General features: G+C 37.0%; 5 protein-coding genes across 6 annotated transcripts; 3 read left to right on the plus strand and 2 right to left on the minus strand.

Annotated features, from left to right (window-relative positions):
• Positions 1-1,207: 1,207 nt before the first annotated feature.
• Positions 1,208-3,518, plus strand: LOC128199538 (uncharacterized). Its single transcript, XM_052889545.1, has 2 exons — positions 1,208-1,891; positions 2,655-3,518. The coding sequence occupies exons 1-2, from the start codon at positions 1,460-1,462 to the stop codon at positions 3,471-3,473; spliced, it is 1,251 nt and encodes a 416-aa protein (XP_052745505.1). The 5' UTR covers positions 1,208-1,459; the 3' UTR covers positions 3,474-3,518.
• LOC128199541 (leukocyte receptor cluster member 8 homolog) lies at positions 1,906-6,466 on the minus strand. Of its 2 annotated transcripts, XM_052889550.1 has the most exons (3): positions 3,676-4,188; positions 3,482-3,585; positions 1,906-2,621 (listed from the first exon to the last, which is right to left on the minus strand). In XM_052889550.1, exons 1-3 carry the CDS (start codon positions 3,905-3,907, stop codon positions 2,004-2,006), a joined length of 954 nt encoding a protein of 317 aa, XP_052745510.1. In that variant the 5' UTR covers positions 3,908-4,188; the 3' UTR covers positions 1,906-2,003. The 2 variants fall into 2 exon arrangements, with proteins under 2 accessions (XP_052745510.1, XP_052745509.1); XM_052889549.1 differs by having other exon boundaries at positions 3,482-6,466.
• A 7,238-nt stretch (positions 6,467-13,704) lies between these two features.
• On the plus strand, positions 13,705-14,850 carry LOC128199636 (uncharacterized). Its single transcript, XM_052889878.1, has 2 exons — positions 13,705-14,049; positions 14,155-14,850. The coding sequence occupies exons 1-2, from the start codon at positions 13,846-13,848 to the stop codon at positions 14,848-14,850; spliced, it is 900 nt and encodes a 299-aa protein (XP_052745838.1). The 5' UTR covers positions 13,705-13,845.
• Positions 14,327-20,645, minus strand: LOC128199540 (uncharacterized). Its single transcript, XM_052889548.1, has 2 exons — positions 20,187-20,645; positions 14,327-19,317 (listed from the first exon to the last, which is right to left on the minus strand). The coding sequence occupies exons 1-2, from the start codon at positions 20,468-20,470 to the stop codon at positions 18,408-18,410; spliced, it is 1,194 nt and encodes a 397-aa protein (XP_052745508.1). The 5' UTR covers positions 20,471-20,645; the 3' UTR covers positions 14,327-18,407.
• LOC128199544 (uncharacterized) lies at positions 18,154-20,167 on the plus strand. The gene is made up of 2 exons (XM_052889553.1): positions 18,154-18,337; positions 19,347-20,167. The coding sequence occupies exons 1-2, from the start codon at positions 18,154-18,156 to the stop codon at positions 20,081-20,083; spliced, it is 921 nt and encodes a 306-aa protein (XP_052745513.1). The 3' UTR covers positions 20,084-20,167.
• Positions 20,646-23,199: the final 2,554 nt, after the last annotated feature.

Raw genomic sequence — 23,199 nt, forward strand, 5'->3', positions numbered from 1 at the left:
AGCGAAACGCGCCGTACTAATTGAGGAGCGCCGTACTAGTTGGTGCACCGCTGTTCAAACGCGCGCTGTCCAACGGCGCGTCTAGCGGCGTGACTGTAAAACCAGCCTTAATCACAGATTTTTTTGCCAATCTCAATTTCAGTCACAACTTTAGCGTGTAACTTTCAAACCCTTTCCTGATTATTCCTGTCATTGTAGTGACTATGTTTTATGTCAGAAAATCCTGGGAAAGATCCCACAGCATTACCCAACCCTTTACTGGTCATTTCGACCAGATTGTTTTCGTACAGTTTTGTAATTGGAAGGTCTGAATCTTTTACTGTATTTCGAAGATTTAAAATACTTAAATCTGATTTAATTTTTTTTAGTATCGGCAGTGCGTTTATGTTTCGTTGTTTTTATTGATAGGTTATCCTGAAAAGCAAATGGTTTTTTTATAAAAACATATAATTGCTAACTGAACGTATTTAATAAAAGAAACGGATCAGAGTCAGCTTTTTGTTACTGTTTTGTCCTCCACATTGATCAGAGTACATGATTACTGTTTTGGTAGTCACAAAAAAAAAAATAAGCAAGATCCTACTTCTTGGGGTTCTCGTTAAGACCTTGTTCAGAAGGGACGAATTCGTCGCGAATCGTATTGTCGAAGTACTAGACATCAATACATCGCGTCCACAAGCATCGCGCGAATTCTAAATACGCGCGTAAACCGCTATTGATGCTATGAGAACAACTACTTATGTTTTTAGATTCGTTTTGAGAGGCTCGCGGGCATATAATCGAATTATGTTTATTATTGCAAAATCTGCATCCGCCAAACCTACAAAGCAATTCTCACATAATTTATTATCGTGAATAACTTTAAGTTTTGTTTCTAAATTAGAATTAATAAACTTATTGCAATTGCAAGCGTATAATCGGTGATCGAGATTGCATAAAATGCATTTTATAGCCGCGGAGTGACGTTCGTGAGATTTAGTGGTGGAAACATTGCATTTGTGTGAATTTGTGGATAACTTCACGTTATTTTTGGTATACTTTGTAAACTTAATGTTATTTAGCGAGTTGCGTGAACCTTGCAATGTCCGCTCGGCGTTCTAGGAAGTTAATCAAATCGTTCATTTTTATTTTAGAATTATTGTTCAACTATGTGCTTTTGAACTGCTCCCACTCGCACTCAGTGATTTTATTTATTTATAATAACTTTATTGTACAAAAAAGAAAATGGCCGCGTACTGACTGAGCGAGCAGCTTCGCGAGGCAGCCTCGGACGTTTGCCTCGCAACGTTTGCCGCGCGAGGCAGCCTCATTCTGTAATTTAATACACATGAGACTGCCGCGCGCGGCAAAGCCGAGCCAGACCGAGGCTGAGCAAAAGACTCGAACGCTCAGTAGTTACTCACAAGTCGAACAGAAGCCACGCGCGAGTAGCGCATATTCAGTTTAGATTAAGATTATCATGAGGCCGTGCGTTCGGAAGGCTATCGCCACCACTGCCTTTATACTGATTCATCAACTTGTACAAAAAAAGAAAAGAAAAAAATCTAAACATTTTTGGATAAAAACGTTATACAAAAACAGATTTCAAGCTGGAAACAGAATATTTGAAGAGCTGTGCTTTGATGACGCAGAAAGCAATTTCACTAGAATGAATAAAATTGAATTTGAACATCTGTACTCTCTTATAAACGCCAAAATAAGCAAGAAGGACACAAATTTTCGAGAAGCAATAACCGCAAGGGAAAGATTGTTGGTTACGTTAAGATTTTTGGCCACGGGAGATTCTTATACCAGTTTGCAGTATCTGTTTCGTATATCAAAACAAAGAATATCAGTAATCGTTCATGAAGTTTGTGATGCGTTAATCGATGTGCTAAGGGATTATGTTAAGGTAAAATAAAATAATTTTATTCCATTTTTCGTACATTTTTATTAATTATTACAACATGACAAATAGACAAAAAGACAATTAATATGAAACGCTTAATTAAACAAGTACTTATCTAACAATGAGGATGAGGAGGCGGAGGGGGCATCGGTGAGGTAGGAGGGATCGGTGGGGTAGGAGGCATCGGTGAGGTAGGAGGCATCGGTGAGGTAGGAGGCATCTGTGATTGAGGAGGCATCGGTGATTGAGGAGGCATCGGTGAGGAAGAAAGACAAGACGTATTATTGGAACTGTTTAGCCCACTGTATGATTGAGTATAATAACCAGTGTATGATGGGTATGCTCCCATGTCCGCTTCGAAAATAATTTTATTTATAGCATGCTTTACATGTGCTAAAGTAAAAGCGTCATATTTTCGCAACTCATTTGCGACATATTGCCCATAAACATCGTAGGAGTCATGTTTTTCCGAAGCAGCACTATCACTTGCACACTGTTGTAATAGTGTTAAGGCTTCTGATATAGCATTATCAGTTAAATCATTTGGCTCAGTTCTTTTAGTTCTCTTCTTTGCTCTCGTATATTCATTTCTGGTTTCTTTAACTGTATTTTCATTACCGACTTGATTTTGAGTTTCACTTTGACTGCCACTATTTTGAGTTTCATTTTCACTGCCATCATTTCGAGTTTTACTTTGACTTCCATCATTTTGAATTTCACTGTGACATGCATTCTGTAGGGTGAAAAATCATAATTTTAATTACAGATACCATCATCCGAAGAAGAGTGGCTTACTATAGCAAGAGAATTTGAGACAAAATGGAATTTTCCGCATGCTATTGCAGCAATGGATGGGAAACATGTTATATTACAATCGCCTATAAATAGTGGCAATGATTTCGATTGTTACAAATTGTTTCCCAGTATAGTCCTATTTGCTTTAGTTGACGCCAATTATAAATTCCTGTATGTAGATGTTGGTAGCAAAGGTCGTATATCAGATGGCGGTGTGTTTAAAAATACCAATTTATATAAAAAACTTGAAAGAAGGGAACTTAATATTCCTCCGCCAGAAATCTTACAAATACCTTATGAAACTGCAGTGCCGTATTTTATTTTGGCCGATAAAGCATTTGCATTGGATGAGTACACAATGAAACCTTATGAAGGTACTCCAAATCGAGGTTCAATGGAAAGGATCTTTAATTACCGACTGTCCAGAGCAAGGAGAGTTGTGGAAAATGCTTTTGGCATTTTAAGTTCTGTGTTCAGAGTATTGAGGAAGCCCATACTATTGGAACCAGAAAAAGCTACAAAAGTCGTGTTAACTACTATATACTTATATAACTACTTGCGAAGGGATCAAGAGGCCTCTCAAAGGTTTACTGCCCCGGGATCATTTGATGTCGAAGCTGAAGGAACAATAATACCCGGGCGATGGCGGCAGGATACAGAAATGTCATCAATGCTACCTATTCGAGCTATGCCACGGCGAGGGCCAACAGATTTAAAAGAAATACGTTCACATTTAGGGAGACATTTTATTACAAATGGAGCAATTGCTTGGCAGAATAATTATCAGTAAATACTCACGTCTTCAGGTAAAGTATCTTGAGTATTTCCTGGATGGTTTCTATCTCCCAGGAAGCTGAAAGCTTCATAGGCGTACCAATTTGATTTATATATGTCACCACGACCTGTAATAAATAATAAATTAATTAAATTTGTACGACTGACTATAAATATGTAATGACTGTACGAAAACATAATAATAAACATAAACATACCTGATCCTGTGATACGGCTTTTCTTTTCACGTGACCTTTCCCTCCTATAGGATCCTAGCAAAGACTCCATCTTTTTTTTTAAATCCATTATTGGAATGTTCATTTCACGATTTATGTTATTCCACGCATCTTCTCTTAGTCCTCTGTTGGTATAATTAGGACATTGCGCATCCCAAAGTAGTTTATATTCTCCATATAAATGTATTAATTTGAGACACTGTTCTCTATTCATGATAATATAATTATACTTATGTTCTCTATTCCGTATTCGTCGAACAAGCGAGGCAAAACACGACCGTCTTGAGTGCGCGCGGCAAACGTACTGAGGCGCCTTTGAGCATGGACAAAAACCGACAACGTTTGGCTCGGGTCGCGGCACGCTCGGGCGAGGCAGCGCGTGCGTTTGCCTCGGCCGAGGCGCGTCTTGACCGACCGAGGATTTGCCTCGCGCGGCTGCCTCGCGAGGCTGCTCGCTCAGTCAGTACGCGGCTTTTCACGTAAATTTTGCCCTTTGCCAAAAATGGGCACCGGTCAAACCACTGGGCATGTTGTGCCCAGGGTTAGTCCCCCCTCTTTCACCCTTTTAACCCCCCATTGCAGTGGAAGCACAAAACTGCGTCCTCCTTTCCAGTATAAAAAAGCCTGCCTAAGCAAGCTCCTCCGGCGTCTGGCGCATGTTTTGCGGCCAGCCTTCGAAGCTCCTGAGGCGGGCATTTTTATTCACATATTGTTCGTTTCTGGGCGGGAGCGCGACGGGCCGACCGATGTCGCGCTCATCGCGCATCGCTGGCATGACCTCCCGCCGGCTTTCTTCGCGGTGCATCTGAAAACAATTAAATTAAATAAAAATTTAATAAAACCCGGCATTAACGCACCTACACTAGCCGACGCGAGAGACTAGCGTTTGTGAAAGTTCATGATCCGCGAACATTCATAAAAACTGAAAACAACACACTGTTTCGGAGTGAAACGTACATATTTTAAATTCATTATGAACTTCCGCAAAGTAACGCCTGCTTCTATCCAACAACATAACTTACAAATATTTACGTAATTAAGTAAAAGTATCTCTAAATATGTATTTATCAAGTCAATTCCCATAACATTCAACCCAAACTGGATAAAATATATATGTTTGTTTCAAACTGACAATTTACAATTTTACACTTACAAATACATCATGAGACATCTTGAATGTTTAAATTACCATTACTTTCTGCATTTAGAATAATAAATCATTACTTACTATTTATATTTTGGCGTCGTCCAACTGGAAAACAAATTATAAATTGTATTAAATCCTCAGACCAATTATTGTATAGGACCTCGCTAGATGTTACTTTTCTGTCAAAGTATATGATCAACGATCTAATGCGATTATAAAAACTGTCTCTATATAATCGATGTTAAATAGTTGTATTCGTGTTAGTGCAGACTCACCTTCCACATACGAATTGAGATAGCATAGGACATGTCCCAAAATGGGCCTTTATTATTTATAAATTATAATTTATAAGCAGGTCGATAGTATATTTTACTTGGAAATAAATTATAATATCCGGTTTTTAATAGAAAATAAATTATAAAAAGAAGGTATACGGTAATAATTATTGCATACAATGTAGATACACAAGCCGGGCGAAAGCGTCGAACCTCACAGCGCTAGCCAAAAGGCACGATAATACACGAGTCGTCAGCGACGGAGCAATAGGGATGTGACCGGCAATGCATTCCGTATCTATCGATAAATGGCACTTGCTAATAATGTTTATTATATGATAATGTGTTTATTGAAACTGAGGAAGAACTGTTAACGTCAGTAACGTTTCCCCGACTATGTTTTGTTTGATACTGCTGACCCGTGAAAACTAAGGTGCCAAACACTAGTCCAATTGAATCACGTTCCTCAAGCTCATCGTCCATCTCAGAAGCAATTAGAACCTCAACCTGACCTTGCAACTCCTAAATGTATAGTTAATTTTGTTATTTCTACTTCACTTAGGGACTTTATACTCATAACTATGTAAAAAAATTCGGAATGTAGTCAATCTTCCTTTAATTGAGCTTTGTTTTACTTTGAGCTCCTTTAAAGTTGTTTCAGACATTATAAAAACACTAAAAATGCAAACTCATTTAAAAAATTACAAAAAAAAACTATTACTTTATTTGAAACTAGGCAAAACAATACGGAGCTCACGCTCCTCCATTGTTTAAAAACCGGTCTCGCATGCTAGCCACAAACGGTCAATTATTCTCACGTTTCTGTAGCACCCACGACTATAATTGATCGTGTGTTGGTCACTGCGTACATGACTTGTATAGTATGCCGCGTGGGTACTGCCGTTTGCTTTTCAGAAACGTGAGAATAATTGACCGTCAATGGCGACCTTTATCGCTATGGCCGGCCGGGTCGTAGGTATGTCAACTGTCGCTGCACCTGAAATTGTGATATAATTCGAATGTTCTTGTAGTTTTAGAAGTAATTGAGTTTTTAAATCGCTCTTTTTACCTTTAGTTATTGGTCTACAACACTAGAATTATTCTGTGGGAAATAATCTCAGGTCCATCATGTTGTACATCCACTCATGGTTGGTACCCGAATGCACCTGTGGTCACAAGTTGTCCTCCCAGAAGCTCGCGACATTGACACAGCGGGCGATCGTGGGAATGCCGCGAGCTTCTTTCCACATCTTTTTTACGTAAATTTTGCCCTTTGCTTGGGCCAAAAATGGGCACCGGTCAAACCACTGGGCATGTTGTGCCCAGGGTTGGTCCCCCCTCTTCCACCCTTTTAACCCCCCATTGCAGTGGAAGCACAAAACTGCGTCCTCCTTTCCAGTATAAAAAAAGCTTGCCTCAGCAAGCTCTCCGGCGTCTGGCGCATGTTTTGCGGCCAGCCTTCGAAGCTCCTGAGGCGGGCATTTACATTTTGGTAGTTTGCATGTTTGGGCGGAAGCGCGACGGGTCGACCGATGTCGCGCTATATGTATATTGCGCGTTATATATTGGTCATAACTCATAATGCGTTTGAAACAACATATAAAGTGGTTTTCGTGTGGTAAAATAATTTCAAAAACCGGTGTAGTAGATCCAGAGATCACCCCTACAAATACTAACTACAAATAATAACTTTACCTCTTTCACGGCTCTAGAGCCGTGGTAGCCCAGTGGGTATGACCTCTGCCTGCGATTCCGGAGGGCGTGGGTACGTATCCAGCCTGGGGCATGCACCTCCAACTTTTCAGTTGTGTGTATTTTAAGAAATTAAATATCACGTGTCTCAAACGGTGAAGGAAAAAATCGTGAGGAAACCTGCATACCTGAGGATTTTTTATAATTCTCTGCGTGTGTGAAGTCTGCCAACCCGCATTGGGCCAGCGTGGTGGACTATTGGCCTAACCCCTCTCATACTGAAAGGAGATTCGAGCTCAGCAGTGAGCCGAATATGGGTTGAATGAAGAAGAAGAAGAAGAAGAAATATACTTTATTGTACATTAAAAACAAAAATAAACAATAACTTATAATAACACTTAGAAACTAGTGTACAAATGGCGGTCTTATCGCTAAAGAGCGAATGAATATTTATTATTATTATTATTACCTCTTTTACACTACACAAGATTTAATTTATTTTTTATTGGATTCGAGTGTGTTAACATGCCAAAATACTACAACAACAATCACGATATCTCAGATCGGTTTAAATATATTTCAGTCTGAAATTTTAACAACTAAATAATGTGATTTAAGAAAATTTAAAATTCAAACTCAAAACGGGGTTTGTGTTTTCTTCATTCTATTCTATTATTGCTATCGATATCGATATCGCTATCCGCCGAATCCTGATCGGCACACTAGTTAAAAATATTCTTTTTTCGATTTTTTGTATGTTTGTCAATTAATGGTCTGGTATGACAGACAGACTGGTAAAATTTGTAGATCAGCTGTGGCGAGACATTCTTTTGGCAAAAGATTGTGATCTGCAAAAAATACATACATTATATTTTTGCCTTTGAGAGACATCTTTTTATAGGTATTTTATGTATTTAATGTGGCAGGTATAGACAATAAAAGGCAATAAAGATACATACTTGCTAAAAACCTTAAAGCTGCAGATACACGTTGGTTAACAGTGAGTTTTACTTTCGTCTTCGGTACTTTTTCCTTATTTGCGCGTGACTCATATTATAGGACTTAAAAGTGATTACAAATATAAGAAAACTAATGTCGAACAAAGGTTATGATTCACAACACTTGTCAGGATAACTTAATTAACAAATCAAACTGTTACCAAAATAAGTCCCTAGAATGGCAGAGAATGATCTTGAGTGGAGTCACGTACTTGTGAACGATGTGTGTAGGGTTAAAGGTACCTTTGACTGTTAACAAACACTCCCCTTTTCCACTCAAGTCACTCTCCCCGCCTATCCCAAGTAACCCATAAAGAATTACACAACAAGAGATGTGGACGGCTCGAACGCCACGAGCACACTGAATCCAACACGAGATCGAGCGACGTCATATCCGTCACAGACTACTATTTCCAACACTAAACGGCGATAACACTCAGTAAGATTTTTTCCTAATCGAATATCATGTTCACCCACATCAATATCCAATAACATTTGTAAATGTTCCAATTATGCAATCTTCGTTTCTCCATTTTGTACGAATTTTTTTGTCATCAGATTGTTTCTAAATCATTTAAGAAGATGTGGCGTATTTAAGATTAGAAATATTTTGCTATTATTTATTTCAAACCCTATAAAAGCTTATAATCGGTCCTATTCCGCCGGTATTTTTCTTTCGTTTCCGAGACGAGTTCCGTTCGACGATTACCTTCATCGTTTGTGATTGGTTATAAACCAAACCACAAAATAAATGAAATAGAGTTAGATATATGAATGGCAGTAAAATATTGCATCTATCTTACTATTAATAGTAATTATAATGATACAAATGCGGTAAGTTGAAAATTACAGACAAGGCAATATTGCTGTCGTCATCAACCCATATTCGGCTCATTGCTGAGCTCGAGTCTCCTCTCAGAATGAGAGAGGTTAGGCCAATAGTCCACCACGCTGGCCCAATGCGGATTGGCAGACTTCACACACGCAGAGAATTAAGATAATTCTCTGGTATGCAGGTTTCCTCACGATGTTTTCCTTCACCGATTGAGACACGTGATATTTAATTTCTTAAAATGCACACAACTGCAAAGTTGGAGGTGCATGCCCCGGACCGGATTCGAACCCACACCCTCCGGAATCGGAGGCAGAGGTCATATCCACTGGGCTATCACGGCTCTCAATTATATATATATCTCGGCAATATTGCTGGCAAGGCGATAATATAATATGGGCGAGAGTAGCCCACAGACGGAACAGCTCTCTAAGGGCGTCTCATGAGACTCTGGCCTCGGCTTAGAGGGTCATTCGGGAGGATGTGACCGTGACCTGTAACTACAAGTCCGATACCACTTTAGCTTGGCAACACGTAGTTATGTCAGTTACTTTAGTTCTTCTATGAATCTTCTTATTTCTTTCTCCTTTCTTCCTTTCTTATTTCCTGCAAATGCATTTAAAAAAATCGATGTGTAAATCTGAAAAGGAAAAAATTAGTTGACACATAATGTACAGCGTTGTTAACAGTAATGTTTTACAGGTGATTCGGGTTATGCACTGGAACCGTGGTTGATGACTCCGGATTTAGATGCGGCACCTAACAGTCCTGCCGAAAAATACACAAACTGGCATTGCCAAGTGCGAAATTGTGTTGAGAGGACGAACGGGTACCTGAAAGGTACATTTAGAAGTCTGGGTATTGATCGAGTACTTCACTACCAACCAGAGAAGGCTTCACAGCTAATATATGCCTGTGCAACCTTGTACAATATGATGCTGCATTACAGGTGTGTTATATTTATTCATCTCTGTGTGTTTTGTGGATATTGTTTATTATAAAATTGTATATTGTTATATCTTGTAGCCACGGTTATATACAGGAAGAAAATTTTTTTAGTGCGGATATTTTTATATTTTGTACATAAACAAAATTTAATGATCACGTATTTTTTCTTTTTTTTTTTAACTCAAAAATAACAAAATTATCGTTAGCTAAAGTTATTTACTTTTGAACAGAATTTTAGGGTCACCCTATTGTGCGTTTATTTTATTTTCGTTTGATACCTAAAGGACGTCACCAGATCACTTTTAAGCTGAATATATCTTGTTTAGTAATAATATGTACATTATTTTGTTATTTTAGAGACATAAATTAAAAAAAAAAAAATTACATAAAATGTATCGAACTGTTTGTAGATTTATATTCTATTAATGATACAGAACCACGAAAAAAAATATCCGCACTAAAGACCGAATCACCCTGTATATTTACTATGAGGTTTTTCCTTAGAAGCTAAGGAATTTTAAATGAATATTTTTTTATATTTCAGAATTCCAATGTTGGAGCATACAATATATGGTACAGATGTTGCAAGGGTACAAAGAACCATTACAAATGCTGAAACAAGATTATTAAATGTTGCCAGACAAAAAACACAAACTATTATCAATACATATTTTACTTAGTCCTTTTTGTAGTACTAAGACTGTATAATTGCAGATATTTTGCTTGTACTTCTCAGTAACATCCTATTAAAAATTAAGTATTATTACAGATTAAAGGTATTTATTCAGAGAATTTGAGAATGTACAAAATAATTCTCGTAATTAATCAGCCGTCCACGTCTGCGGACACTGCCGATATCCTTGGTGGCCCAGTAGTCCGTGCACTCCGAGGTACGACTAAATACAAAAAATACATAAGTCTCCAGTCCATATATGCTTTATGTGTCGGACAAACGCTAGCGCGGGCTAAAACACTAGCAGCGCCATCTAGTATGCGATGCGGGAACTAGTCTTTGCGTTACAGTATTAATAAATTTTAAAATTTGATTTGATTGTTGTTATTGTAAAAACTAAATTTTCCAATATTTAATTAAAAAACAACTACTATGTCATTCACCTGTTTGTTCTTTTAATTTTATTTCTGCTACGCAAATGTGTATTTTGCTCCCTGAGTAAATTATTTTGCTCAGAGAGCAGTTCGTTCCTTTGTTTCAGCCTTTCATCTGTACTCTGGAAAATAATATGGTCAGATCAATATTATCTATACCAGAACAGGGAGTTTAACAATATGTATATCTAACATATAATAAATTAGTAGAGGTCAAATTTCTATACAATAAAAAAAAACTGAGTCAGAAGTGTAAAAGAATTAAATTTTTAATTTTTTTTTTTTGTTTCTCTGTTAGTCTGTCTGTTTGTAAAGGCTAATCTCTATAACAACTGGTCAAATTTAATAAAATTTTGTATGGTGGTAGCTTATATACCTGGCAACATAAGGGATACTTTTAATTCTGGTAAATAAAGTGTTAATGTGGGATAGTCAAAAATCCATAATTATTTAAACAGCTTTCAACTTATGAAGTTAATTTTATGATCAAATTTAAGTAATAATGAACACCGCTCAAACAAAGTCGCAGGCAGGCATTAGTTAGTATTCAAATATATTGTATGCAATTGTGTTAATTATTGTTATTGAATTAGTAAAATGGAAAAAGAATAAGAAAAACTATTACTTTTAAAATGGCATTGTGCTCCTCTTGTAATTTGGAGAATGTTTCGGTCGAGGAAGCTTTTTTTCTCAGGATGGGGGTGGACGACAATTTTAAGGATGGAGTGGGTAGAGAGGATGGAATGGGTTCGGAGGATGCAATTGGTTGGGAGGATGGAATGGGTTGGAAGGAATGAATGGGTTGAGAGGATGCCATGACTGGGGATGAGGTAATAGGTGGAATATTTTCCATCTCCCTTGGAACTTCAAAGATTTCCTGACATGAAAGTAGAAAAATTACCGTGATATCCTCCAACATTGCCCGCATTTTACACATTTTAAGTCACTGACAAAAAATACTAAGACTAAACAGAATCAAGGCTAATATATGTTTTAAAACAACATTAAAGACTTCGAAATTTTGATTGGAATCTTTATATTCTTATTAGTTTATCTAAAAATTAAGGATAAATATGCGGGTAAACTTAGGTGAAAATGTGCCCAACTTTGCCAACCTTTAATTGCCAAGCCATTTGACGACTTACGTCAATGATTTTTGAACCTAACATGTAAAATTGAGCAAACATACGAACGTTATCCTAAACATAAACCAACTTACAGTGTTTTTTTTTTTTCACAAATTGTGTGGGCAAAGTTAGTTAGGCAAATCTTTCGTGGAACCTTCATATGAAAATATTCGGGTTGTCATGACACAAATAAACGCAAATTTTATAAATGTTAAGTAATCTTTAATTAAGTAGGTACCTAATTATGAATGAAAATATGTAACAAACTTTGGTATTTAGATATTTGGTAGTATGAAAAATACACGATAAAAATAGAGCGTCACATAAACTTTAAAAATAACCTGCTTATATTTGCTAAGGAACTATGTAACCAAATCTCTTATAGAAAAAAAGAAGAAAATGAAAATAGGTCATATAAAAATTATTTGTAATTTTTATGACAATATCAAAAGTATAATGAATCTTCATCGTTAAACAATACAAATTCATTATTTTCGTTAATTTGCAACAACTTTACTTGTTTAACAATTAAATCATCAGGTACGTCATCCACATCTGGACGTTTTGGTTTCTTAAATGTGATATCACTTTTTGGAAATGGTTTTGTAGTAAGAAATTTTGTACTTTTTTTCAACTAGGTCATTAATTTCAATTATTAAGCCTATGTAATATTGCCATTTCTTTTTCTGATAGTATCTTACTAGAACATCATCTCCTTTTTCAACTGCATTATTTCAATATTATTTAAGCAGTTGGATTTATTTTCATTTTCAGTCCGTTCTACATTCTTTATACCCTCATGACTTTTTGGATTCTTTACTGCATATTCATATTCTTTTAAGCTCATCCTCATATCAGTTGCTACTATGTCATCATTTTTGGTATTTTCAATTTTTGTATCTGTATCATTCTCTAATTCAATACGCATAATCTCATTAAATATTTCCGCTTCCCTATCATTATTTTTTTTTTAACCACTTCATCATCATTATTTTGTGAAAAACACACACTCACACACACACACACACACACACACACGCACACACACACACACACACACCAACACACACATGTGAAACAATCTATTATAATAATTTTGTAAAGATTATTTATTTATTTATTATTATTAATATTCATTTAGAATCTGATATTTCTGTACTGTACTAGCTATGGAAGAGCGGAGCCTTCTAATACAGAGGTAGTTTTACTACTCCTAAAAGAAGGTTCCAAACTCGCTCTAACTTATGTAAATTTAGAAAGTGAAATAAACGATTTTTATTTATTTTTTATTTATTTATATTATTAATAATTTATTGTACTGAATCCATATAATTTAACTCTAAGCTGTGACTATCGTCGTCGTTTATTTGTTCGAGATCTATGACATCAGGATCTTCTATCTGTTCAACGCTGATGTCATCTAAGTCACTGTCACTGTGTATACTCATTAAAATTTCTTCAGTGGTTGTTGAACTAGTACTTTGTGATTTCTTAGATCTAATAGATCTATGGTCAGGGTGTATTTCTTATTTTGTTAATGACATTTTTATCTGCATTTGACTTCCATTTCAGATTTAGTGCAATGTATGTCTCTATGGCTTCTTTATCTGAGGAATTTCAAATATTTTCTTTAAAGTCGGAATCAATATAATTATCGTAAGCGAGACAAGATTGAATATTGTCTCGTTTAAGATTTTCAATTTCTTCATTCTTCATTCTTCTTCAGTTTAAGGCTTCAATTTTAAGTTTTCTTTCAAGATTGTAGACTTCGGTATTTCTATAATGGCATCGGTAATTATTATTGTTTGCATAAGTCCAGTTTTTTCATTTAGTATATTTTTCTCAATTATCTGCTCGTGTTGTTTTTCCATTTTAAGTTTTTCTGTATTTGTTTTGTCATTTGTCCACGCTATAAAATTCCATCACGAACTACTGTAAGCGAACTATAATATTAAATTATTATCTTATCCTTTTTATTTTTAAATGTTATTTTATTATTCATTTCTCATTCCAGATAACTGGCCTCATGGAACAACGATACGCCACTACCAAAGTCATTTTAAAACAAAAATTAAGTGTGATAAATAATATTGCTTTAACAAATGATATATTAACTCTTACTAACTCGACACGAAGTTTCATCTTAGTGACAGCACATTTTCTTAACACAGCTAATAACTGCACTCCTGAGCATGAGATGGTGACATTGACAGCACGAAGAATGTATCAGGTAAGTAAAGTATAAAATAAATGCATCAAATTATAAAAAATAAAATAAATAGTTAATTATAATAAATTTAATAAAGTGGACTAATATTGGTCTTCTTTCCTGCAGGCGCACACAGCTGATTATATAAAAGAATGCTTTGAAAATATTACCGACGAGTTTACAATAGAAAAGGATTGCATCTTATCAATTACCACTGATGGTGGTGCTAACATGGTTGCTGCAGTGAAGAAATTTTTGGAAGATGGAAAAAGAATTCCTTGCATGGCGCATTTGCTGAATTTAATAGTGGATGGCGCAACAAGAGATAATGCACCAGTTCTTCAAATTGCCAATCGTGTCAAAGCCATTGTTACATATTTTAAACAATCTGTGAACGCAATGGACGATTTGCGAGCAGAACAAGAGGGACAAAAGAAAGAGGGAGAAGTGTTAACACTTATACAATCAGTAAGCACAAGGTGGAATTCTTGTCTTGATATGTTGGAAAGATTCAATACATTATCAGCTATTGTGGCTAAGATTTTAGCAACCAGGCGGAATGCACCTGATATGATAACTTCTTCAGAGTTAAGTGTCATACGAGATCTGATAATATTACTTACCCCATTTAAGCAAGCTACTGAAGAAATTAGCGGCGATCAGTACGTGACTTCTAGTTTGGCGATTCCCATTGCAAACTTACTTCAGAAAGGACTTGAAGAAGTAAAACCTTTCACCGAATTTGGTGTTGCTGTTCAGAAGAGTTTGCTAAACTTAGTTATTGCCAAACTAAACCACCGCGACATTTACATCTTGCTATAGCAACAATTTTAGACCCTCGCTTTAAGCGTATTCATTTTAATTCAGCACTAACTGTTTCCACTGCAATAACCGCATTGTCAAAAGAAATACGTTTAGAACATAGACGTAGAGGACAACTTTCGCCTGAACTCAGACCCACAACCACTACCATAATTCCAAATTCAGAAAATTCTTCGCCGTCGTTGTGGTCCGGACATGAAAAAATTATGATAGATATTGCTGCAGCAACCTCCAGTTTACTTTCAACCAGTGATGGTATGCCTAGCGAACTAAAGCAATATCTAGATCAGCCTATAATACCCAGAAAAGAGAATCCTACAAAATTCTGGTTTGATTGTCGTCATTTTACTCCAGTCCTTTCCGACAAAGTAAAGTAATAAAGTATTTGATATCGCCTGCGTCCTCGGTTTCCTCAGAGAGAGTGGCATCTGCTGTAAATCTCGCAGTACCCAATAACAGAAGTCGGCTTACAGCCGAGCATGTAAATCAAAGAGTTTTTCTTATGTCTGTATCAGATAAATATTGGTTTGATTAATAAATAATTAAAATTTTTTATTGTTGTCCTTGATTTAAAAAAAATAAAAATGATGTCTATTGATTAGTATTTATCTAGTAATGTAAGATGATTGAAGTAGATTAGGCCAAATATTTTTTTTTCCCAATCACACCGATATATCGATATTTTTAAATAAAAATATCAATATCGATATTGATATATTCAAAAATTATCGATACAATATATATCGATACTTTATTGCATTTCCGACATCCCTAATTTTCAATCTCTTCCTAGCGATCACTTCAAAGTTTTTTTCACTAAAATTTGCTCCACGACAACACGATCGCTTTTGCCACCATGTGACAGCCGACTGTTTGAGGTTATGTACGTTATGCTTATTTAGTGTTGCCATAAAAAAGCAATATTTTCTACCAAAATGGAAACTATAGATTCAAAAGCTACATTTTCTCAGATATCGTAAATAAAAATTATAATTACTCCCCTGGCAAAGTTAGGAGGAAAGGGCAAAGTTGGAGGATATGACGGTAGCTTAATCATGCATTTTAGCCAAAAGACAAAATGAGCTTCTGCTAGAAGGTATCAGTAAAGTTGAGTTTTTGATAGAGATACCATTTGACCTCAGATAATTGTCTGACCGCGCCCTCTATCTCGGAAACAGTTCAAGGTATAAATGCAAAAAAAAACGATTTCTGTGACCTAAAAACAAAAAATGCAAAAAAAAAAACGATTTCTGTGACCACCACCACCACCTTTGACCTTGGCTTTAAAACTTGCGAACATCCAACTTTATGTGAATTTTGAAAACTGTATGTCGATTTTCCGAGATATGCACCTAATTTGGCGGCCTAAAATGACTGGACTATACAGGTAGACTCCAGATAGTCCAGGCAAATTTGCAGCGGAAAAAATTGGCTACGCAGGATATCCTTCGAATCACATAAAAGAGGAGCCTACATTGCATTAGTACAAGGATCTGATTGTGAAGTGAAACAATCAAGGGGTTTCAGGGTCATCCAAAAACACAGGCTGATCATTAATATTCTTACTATTAATATGAGGTTGGATACTCATGTGTGGATTAAAAACATTGGACTAGAAAAACCATGAAGTCAGCGATTTCCACTAATCAAGTTGAAAAACAAAGTCACCAAGCAACAACAGTCCAATACGCATAATTCCAAGTAAGTTAGATGATGTCTGCATAATTTTAATTATAGATAACATTGATATTCCCCAGTTTGTTTAAATGTAATATTAGATTCATCGTAACTGTAATAATCGTAATTCTGCAAAAAGTTTGTGAACGCCTCATTGTCATGGTCAATTTAATGCATACTGCGAAATATGTGTTTTTAACATTTACTATTTCTCACGCAGGTGATGGGCAGATCTGGTACTTTCGTTTGCGTCTTGCTTGATTTTCTCCTATCTCTTTTTTGATATTGATGTGTAAATTACGTACTTATTTAAACTGCATTCACACCGCTAGATTGTAACGCGCCTGCGCAACGCATCGAACTTCAGTATTTTTTTAATCTTTATTTTTTTTTTAAAGAATATTTGCCATATTTTTTATAATATGACCAATATTCCCATTCCCCTCCAACTAGTCGGTAAAGACTGTGCTAGGAGTGCGTACGACAATAGACCAACGGGGTGAGGATTGAACCACCATCCCTCGGTGATGAATCCAACCGCTCATACCGTTGAGCTATTGAGGCTTATGAACGGCTGTTTAATTTCTCTTCAAGTACATAGCATTTGGCGAACGCGGTGTGATTAATAATTACCAAGGAAATCATGGAATTGATAAGTGCCGTTAACAAGGGTTATATATGTAAAAAGTGCGGGGACAAAGGTCATCTTAAAAGAGACTGTGCGCGCGATTTTATCGGTGTCAGTGCAGGTGTTTACCGTGTCGTGGGAAGATGAGTTTTGTAGGGTTGATAAGGCGTGTAAGGAATGAAAAAATTTTAATTTAAGATACCAAGGAAGGAGTGTTAACGCCATACATTTAACACCTTACAGACATATACTTGTCTCCCTACTTTTTCCATTCCTTATTCTCGTGAGAGAGAGACACAATTGCAACCCGCAAAGCAAGACGCTCGATTGAACCAGTCAAAGTACGCCGCGTGATAGTTACGCATGATTGGCTCGCGCGCTTCTTAAATATTTCTAAATCAGTGATTTACTATTAACTATAATATGTGTTGTGTATATATTGGTGGGCTTTCTATGAGCTGTCGAAGACGCCTAGCAGCCATCTGAGATTTGCTGCTTCACAAGAAAATTAGCAGTGATCCAAGGTCTGTTCACGAGATCCTTTGTCTCCAAATTTCAAAAGTTCACCTATTTCCACACCAAGGAGGAAGGAGTGATAAAACTAGTCGACCTAATCTTACGCCACGTTCACACGGCGTGCTACCGAATCGGTTTTTTGCAGGATTCGGTTTAGTGGCATAAGTATTTCAATGAAGGAGTTCACACATGCATTCGGTTTCAAGACACGACAAAAAAGCCGAATCTTGCTGAAGTTGACATCCGATTTTGCGACTACAAACCGATCCGGCGATACTGCAAAATGCAGATCCGATACAGTGGTATAGGGCATTCAATAGATGCGTTCATACGATACACGCAGGGGTAGATTCGGTTTTTTGTCGGATCTTGAAACCGAATGCGTCGCACAAGCTGGGAAGGAGGGGTGGGCGGGAGGGACACACTGCACGTGCGCTTGCCAGTCGCCAGTTCTTTTCGCCCGCTTTGACTGACCGCTCGCTATGACGACGAAAAATATAAACGTTGAAAATTTAATTTCTCTTGTCCAAAATCGGCCAGTTTTATGGGACAAAACTCTCGAAATATACAAGGATAAAAACTTGAGAACTGCTGGCTGGCGAGAAATATGTATAAATTTAAATGAAGATTTTGAAGAAATGGAGGAGAAAAACAGGCAGGATTATGGTAAGTTTGTAATTTTTTAAAGTAAACAAGTTAAGTATTTGTACATTAGCAGTGTGTTACAAAATTAACGTTAGATTGATTCGTCTTGCCAAGGCACAGCTCCTGCTGTAGAAATAAAATAATTTGTGAATTCAGATCGTATAACATTAGCACATCGTCCACCTCGTGTACTATTTTGTTCATTGGGTGCATCTGTGAACACGTTAACCACTGATGATACATTGCTTGTTGTTTCTATGTTCGACTGTACACCTTCCATATCTATTATAAAATTATGAAGTACAGTGCAAGCCTTTACAATCGATATTGCTGTGCTGGTATCAACATCCAGTGGACGATGAAATATTCGCCACTTGTTAGCTAATATCCCAAAGGCGCACTCAACATAGCGTCGAGCTCTGGTTAATCTGTAGTTATATATTCTTTTGTTTCTATCCAAATGGTTTCCGCCGTAAGGTCTCATCAAATGTTGATGCAAGCCAAAACCTTCATCGCCTATTACTACAAACGGAATCGATAAATCGGAATCGTTTGTCAGTGGACATGCTGCCGGTAATTGCAAATCACCATCTATTAGTTTTTTCCAAAAAGTACACTCCTTGAATATTGTCGAATCGCATTCTTTTCCATACGAGCCCACACAGATGTATGTAAATTTATAATATGAATCAACCACTGCTAATAATACGATGGAAAAGAAATCTTTGTAATTCATAAACATGGAACCACTGTTGTTTGGCTTTTTTATCCTAATATGTTTACCGTCCACTGCACCAATGCAATGGGGAAAGTTTGCTCTAGTATTAAATCCATTGGCGATATATTCCCAGTCAGATATTGTGTTGGGTAATGTCATAAACTCCCCATGCAAATTGTTCCAAATAGCATTCGTTACTTCCTTAATAATGTTACTGATCGTAGACACTCCGACTCGGTAGGCGTAATGTAAATCCTTGTATGAACACCCAGAAGCCATATATCTGCAAGTAAATTTAATTATATTTTTCAGCTAAATCGATCGTAAAGAAGTGGACTAATATTAGAGACAGCTGGATGAGGAGTATTAATGAGAAAAAGAAATCAAAAAAATCAGGATCGTCTGCGACATGTCCGAGAGCCTACGTTTATCATCGTCAAATGTTGTTCTTAAAAAAAATTGTGTCGCCAGCTGACACACATGATAGTGCAACTATTGTTACACCAAACCCAGCAGACGATAGTACAGCCGCTACAGTTACATCAGATGTTACCCATGACAGTGCGATGGCTCAGGACAATTTATTCGGTGAAGATGTCGCAAATAATCAAGATGCTACAGATGAAAGTCAACAAGAAATTGATAATGAAAATTTAGTAGGTGGTTCAAAAAGAAAAAAAAGCAAACCATCGAGGCAGAATTTAAACGTGTTTGATAAGAAAATGAGTGAGTTTATAGATTATCAAATGGAATGCAACAAGAAGGAAGAAATGAAAGAAGACCGTAATTTGTTTTTCTTTAAAAGTCTACTTCCATCATTGGCAACGCTAAACGATAATCAAACATTAGAATTTCAATCAGGCGTCTTAAATTTATTGCAAAATATAAAGAACCGAAATGAATGGTCTCCTGCACACTCATCAACATACAACTATCAACCAAATGTGGCACAATCACAAGGCTATTTTACATCGCAGTACCAAGCATCACCAGAGTCTCAAAGTATTCAATCGAATGCTTCTGATTTACCAGACTTTCATAATATGTAGTTGGGAAACTTCAAACTGTGTACCTACCAAGCGATTGTCTATAATGTCTTAATCATATTTTTAATAAATTTAATTATAATAAAATACAGTATTTCAATATTACCTTATACATATCGCTAATTTTTCTTCTGGTCTAATGCTTTTCCTCATATTTGTATCACGCTTTTTCAAATCTTTTTCCACTTTTTTCAAAAGATTATCAAATGTAGGTATAGTCATTCTAAAGTAGTTAAAAAATTTTTGTGGATCATTTCTTAACTGCTGCATTAGAGTTGTAAAGGCACCAACTGTTGATCTTCTTTGTACTATTGGGTTTAACCACAATCTTTTTCTACGACGCTGACGGCGATAATACCAGTATAGTATAGCAAGACTGTTCACGTCCATCGCTTCCAAATCAACGTGAGGAACTGTGCGCGCTCTTGCTAATAAAAGCCGGATGGTGAGTTCACACGAGATCCCGATACGAGGCCGTCGGATACGGCCAAACAAGATGTGCTGTGTGAATACAACATTCGGTTTTTCCAGATCCGATGAAAATAAGATTCGGCAAATCGTGTCTCCGTGTGAACGTACCGTTAGATAACAAAAAGACTAGGTGGACTAGGACAAACTGAACCATTGTTTCATTTATCTATAAGTACATATCAGATATGCATAATTTATTAGATATTTATGTGACTACGTTGCAAAAAATATGTATTTCGCCATAAAACACATGAAAATGGAAATGAGAAAATCTAGTGGATTCATACAAGTACTCGTAGTAAAAATGTCTTCGTCCTGAAGTGGCAGCAGGACGTCGGCAAAACCATGCTCGCCGTCTAACCACACCAAACGGTGTGGTTAAGAACAATGGTGCGCCGAACGAACAAAAAGATGCCAAAGGAAGCTGTTAAGGTTACTAACTCGAACGACTCCGTGAGCATGAGCCAGGTTCCAGAGCGGGGTAGCTCTGAGTAAATCAGACTTCGGCAGCGCGGTCGAATCACCAGCAACCCCGGATTCACTGGTTCGCGCCAGGCATAGCAGTGAGATTTCTTGCGGTAGCATTTACTTCGGAGCCTGGACAAAGAGTGATGCTGGCACCACCGAAACCGAAGTCGGAAGCCTCTTGGATTCGCATAAGGGCTCAGATTAGAGCGGCTTCTGAAACGAACCTGATGTTTGCGCATAGCTACCGCTTCCCATCTCATTTCAATACACCAACATCCTATACCTACCTCTCTGTCCCTCACAGGAATGTCCCGTTACCTTTATGTGCTGCTAGACGTTTAACCCAAACTAATTAGTCGCATAAGAACAATATAACGCTGTTATGCGAGAATTTTGCTAATCCGCATATGTTTCAAAAACTTTAATACTTGGTAGTGGTTGTGAAAACGTCATATACAAAGCAGATTTCAAGTAAATCCATCTCCTAGCCAAGCCAATTCGAAAACCTGGAGAGGACCAGTTGCACACAAGCTGATGAGCCTAACGAAGTAGGCGAGGACGAGGAATTCTATTTCATCTCGGACATTTCTGCCGTGGGGAAGTTGCTCTTCACGGTATGCCTCGCCTGGCCAACGCTTTGTTGCAGAAAACCAAGTCGAGGATCGAAGAAAGCCGTGTAACATTAGCAGGGAAAATAGAGAGGACGTGTGTAGCGGTTTGCATGGCCTTTATGAAATGATAAAGAGAATTAATGCAAATGAATCTGCTATAAATGCAATAAAAAATATTGTTGCAATTGTATTGTTGGCAAATGAACAGTAGGATGCTGTGTCCACACAATGACAGTGTGGTATTTGGGTTGGGCAAGATATCAAAATCAATATTTTTGTCCACCTGCTCAGTTCTTGGATGACTTGCTTATAGTGTATGACACGCAAAATGATGTCTGAGAATGTCATTTAACTGTAAACTAAACCTAATTGATATAAATGAAATTTGAACTTTTTTATGTGTTTGTTTGTTTGTTAAAATTTTTTGTTTGTATTTGCTAAAATTCTTTGCTCAGTTGTTATTTTAAAATTAATTGTTAATTTAGTTTCAATGTTAAGCTTCATTGTTTGTTGGTTTGTTTGTATTTTTGTTTTAAAATTGTTTGTATGCTTGATGCACAAATCAATCGGGAACCATTTTTCGTTATAGGTACCCTATGTGTTAATAATTCATGCTATAATATATCTCGATACCAAATTCGAGGCGTGAAAGAGTAACACACATTCATATCATCACACACACACATCGCACATCTCGGGATACCATGGATTTTTTCGAGATGACGACGACTTTTTCGTCGTCATCAACCCATATTCGGCTCACTGCTGAGCTCGAGTCTCCTCTCAGAATGAGAGAAGTTAGGCCAATAGTCCACCATGCTGGCCCAATGCAGATTGGCAGACTTCACACACCCAGAGAATTGAGATAATTCTCTGGTATGCAGGTTTCCTCACGATGTTTTCCTTCACCGATTGAGACACGTGATATTTAATTTCTTAAAATGCACACAACTGAAAAGTTGGAGGTGCATGCCCCGGACCGGATTCGAACCCACACCCTCCGGAATCGGAGGCAGAGGTCCTATCCACTGGGCTAGATAAATAGTAGCCTACGGGTTTATGCAGAGTAAAATCTATTTCTAAACCAAATTTCAGCCAAATCGCTTTAGTAGTAGCGTCTTTAAGGAGTATTAAACATTCAAACATCCAAACAAACTTTTGCGTTTATAATATTAATAGGATTTCGTTGAAATAAAACTAACTGTATGTAATTTCACAGATGGAAGAAAGGGCCAAAGAATGTGCCAGACAGGCTTCAGTGACTCTACACACTGTAACGGACGATTATGTTAACCAGTTGGAGAACCAGGTAAGCCATTTATTTATACAGTTACGTTTACTAAAAGCCACTCCAGGCCCATACTTCAGCCATTCATGCCATTATAATAAGCCTCGGCTCACTGCTGAGCTCGAGTCTCCTCTCAGAATGAGAGGGATAAGGCCAATAGTCGACCACGCTGGCCCATTGCGGATTGGCAGACTTCACACACCCAGAGAATTGAGATAATTCTCTGGTATGCAGGTTTCCTCATGATGTTTTCCTTCACCGATTGAGACACGTGATATTTA

The sequence above is a fragment of the Bicyclus anynana genome, chromosome 26, assembly GCF_947172395.1.
Source record: "Bicyclus anynana chromosome 26, ilBicAnyn1.1, whole genome shotgun sequence".
In the NCBI taxonomy this organism is placed as follows: domain Eukaryota; kingdom Metazoa; phylum Arthropoda; class Insecta; order Lepidoptera; family Nymphalidae; genus Bicyclus; species Bicyclus anynana.

Excerpts from the sequence above, each read along its gene's own strand:
- LOC128199538 (XM_052889545.1), top strand. The coding sequence starts at position 1,460 with ATGAGGCCGTGCGTTCGGAAGGCTATCGCCACCACTGCCTTTATACTG. Across the intron at positions 1,892-2,654 it reads TGCTAAGGGATTATGTTAAG|ATACCATCATCCGAAGAAGA; the intron begins GTAAAATAAAAT and ends TTTTAATTACAG.
- LOC128199541 (XM_052889549.1), bottom strand. The coding sequence starts at position 3,907 with ATGAATAGAGAACAGTGTCTCAAATTAATACATTTATATGGAGAATAT. Across the intron at positions 2,622-3,481 it reads AAGATACTTTACCTGAAGAC|AATGCATGTCACAGTGAAAT; the intron begins GTGAGTATTTAC and ends TTCACCCTACAG.
- LOC128199636 (XM_052889878.1), top strand. The coding sequence starts at position 13,846 with ATGGAACAACGATACGCCACTACCAAAGTCATTTTAAAACAAAAATTA. Across the intron at positions 14,050-14,154 it reads CAGCACGAAGAATGTATCAG|GCGCACACAGCTGATTATAT; the intron begins GTAAGTAAAGTA and ends TCTTTCCTGCAG.
- LOC128199544 (XM_052889553.1), top strand. The coding sequence starts at position 18,154 with ATGACGACGAAAAATATAAACGTTGAAAATTTAATTTCTCTTGTCCAA. Across the intron at positions 18,338-19,346 it reads GAAAAACAGGCAGGATTATG|CTAAATCGATCGTAAAGAAG; the intron begins GTAAGTTTGTAA and ends TATATTTTTCAG.
- LOC128199540 (XM_052889548.1), bottom strand. The coding sequence starts at position 20,470 with ATGGACGTGAACAGTCTTGCTATACTATACTGGTATTATCGCCGTCAG. Across the intron at positions 19,318-20,186 it reads AAATTAGCGATATGTATAAG|ATATATGGCTTCTGGGTGTT; the intron begins GTAATATTGAAA and ends ATTTACTTGCAG.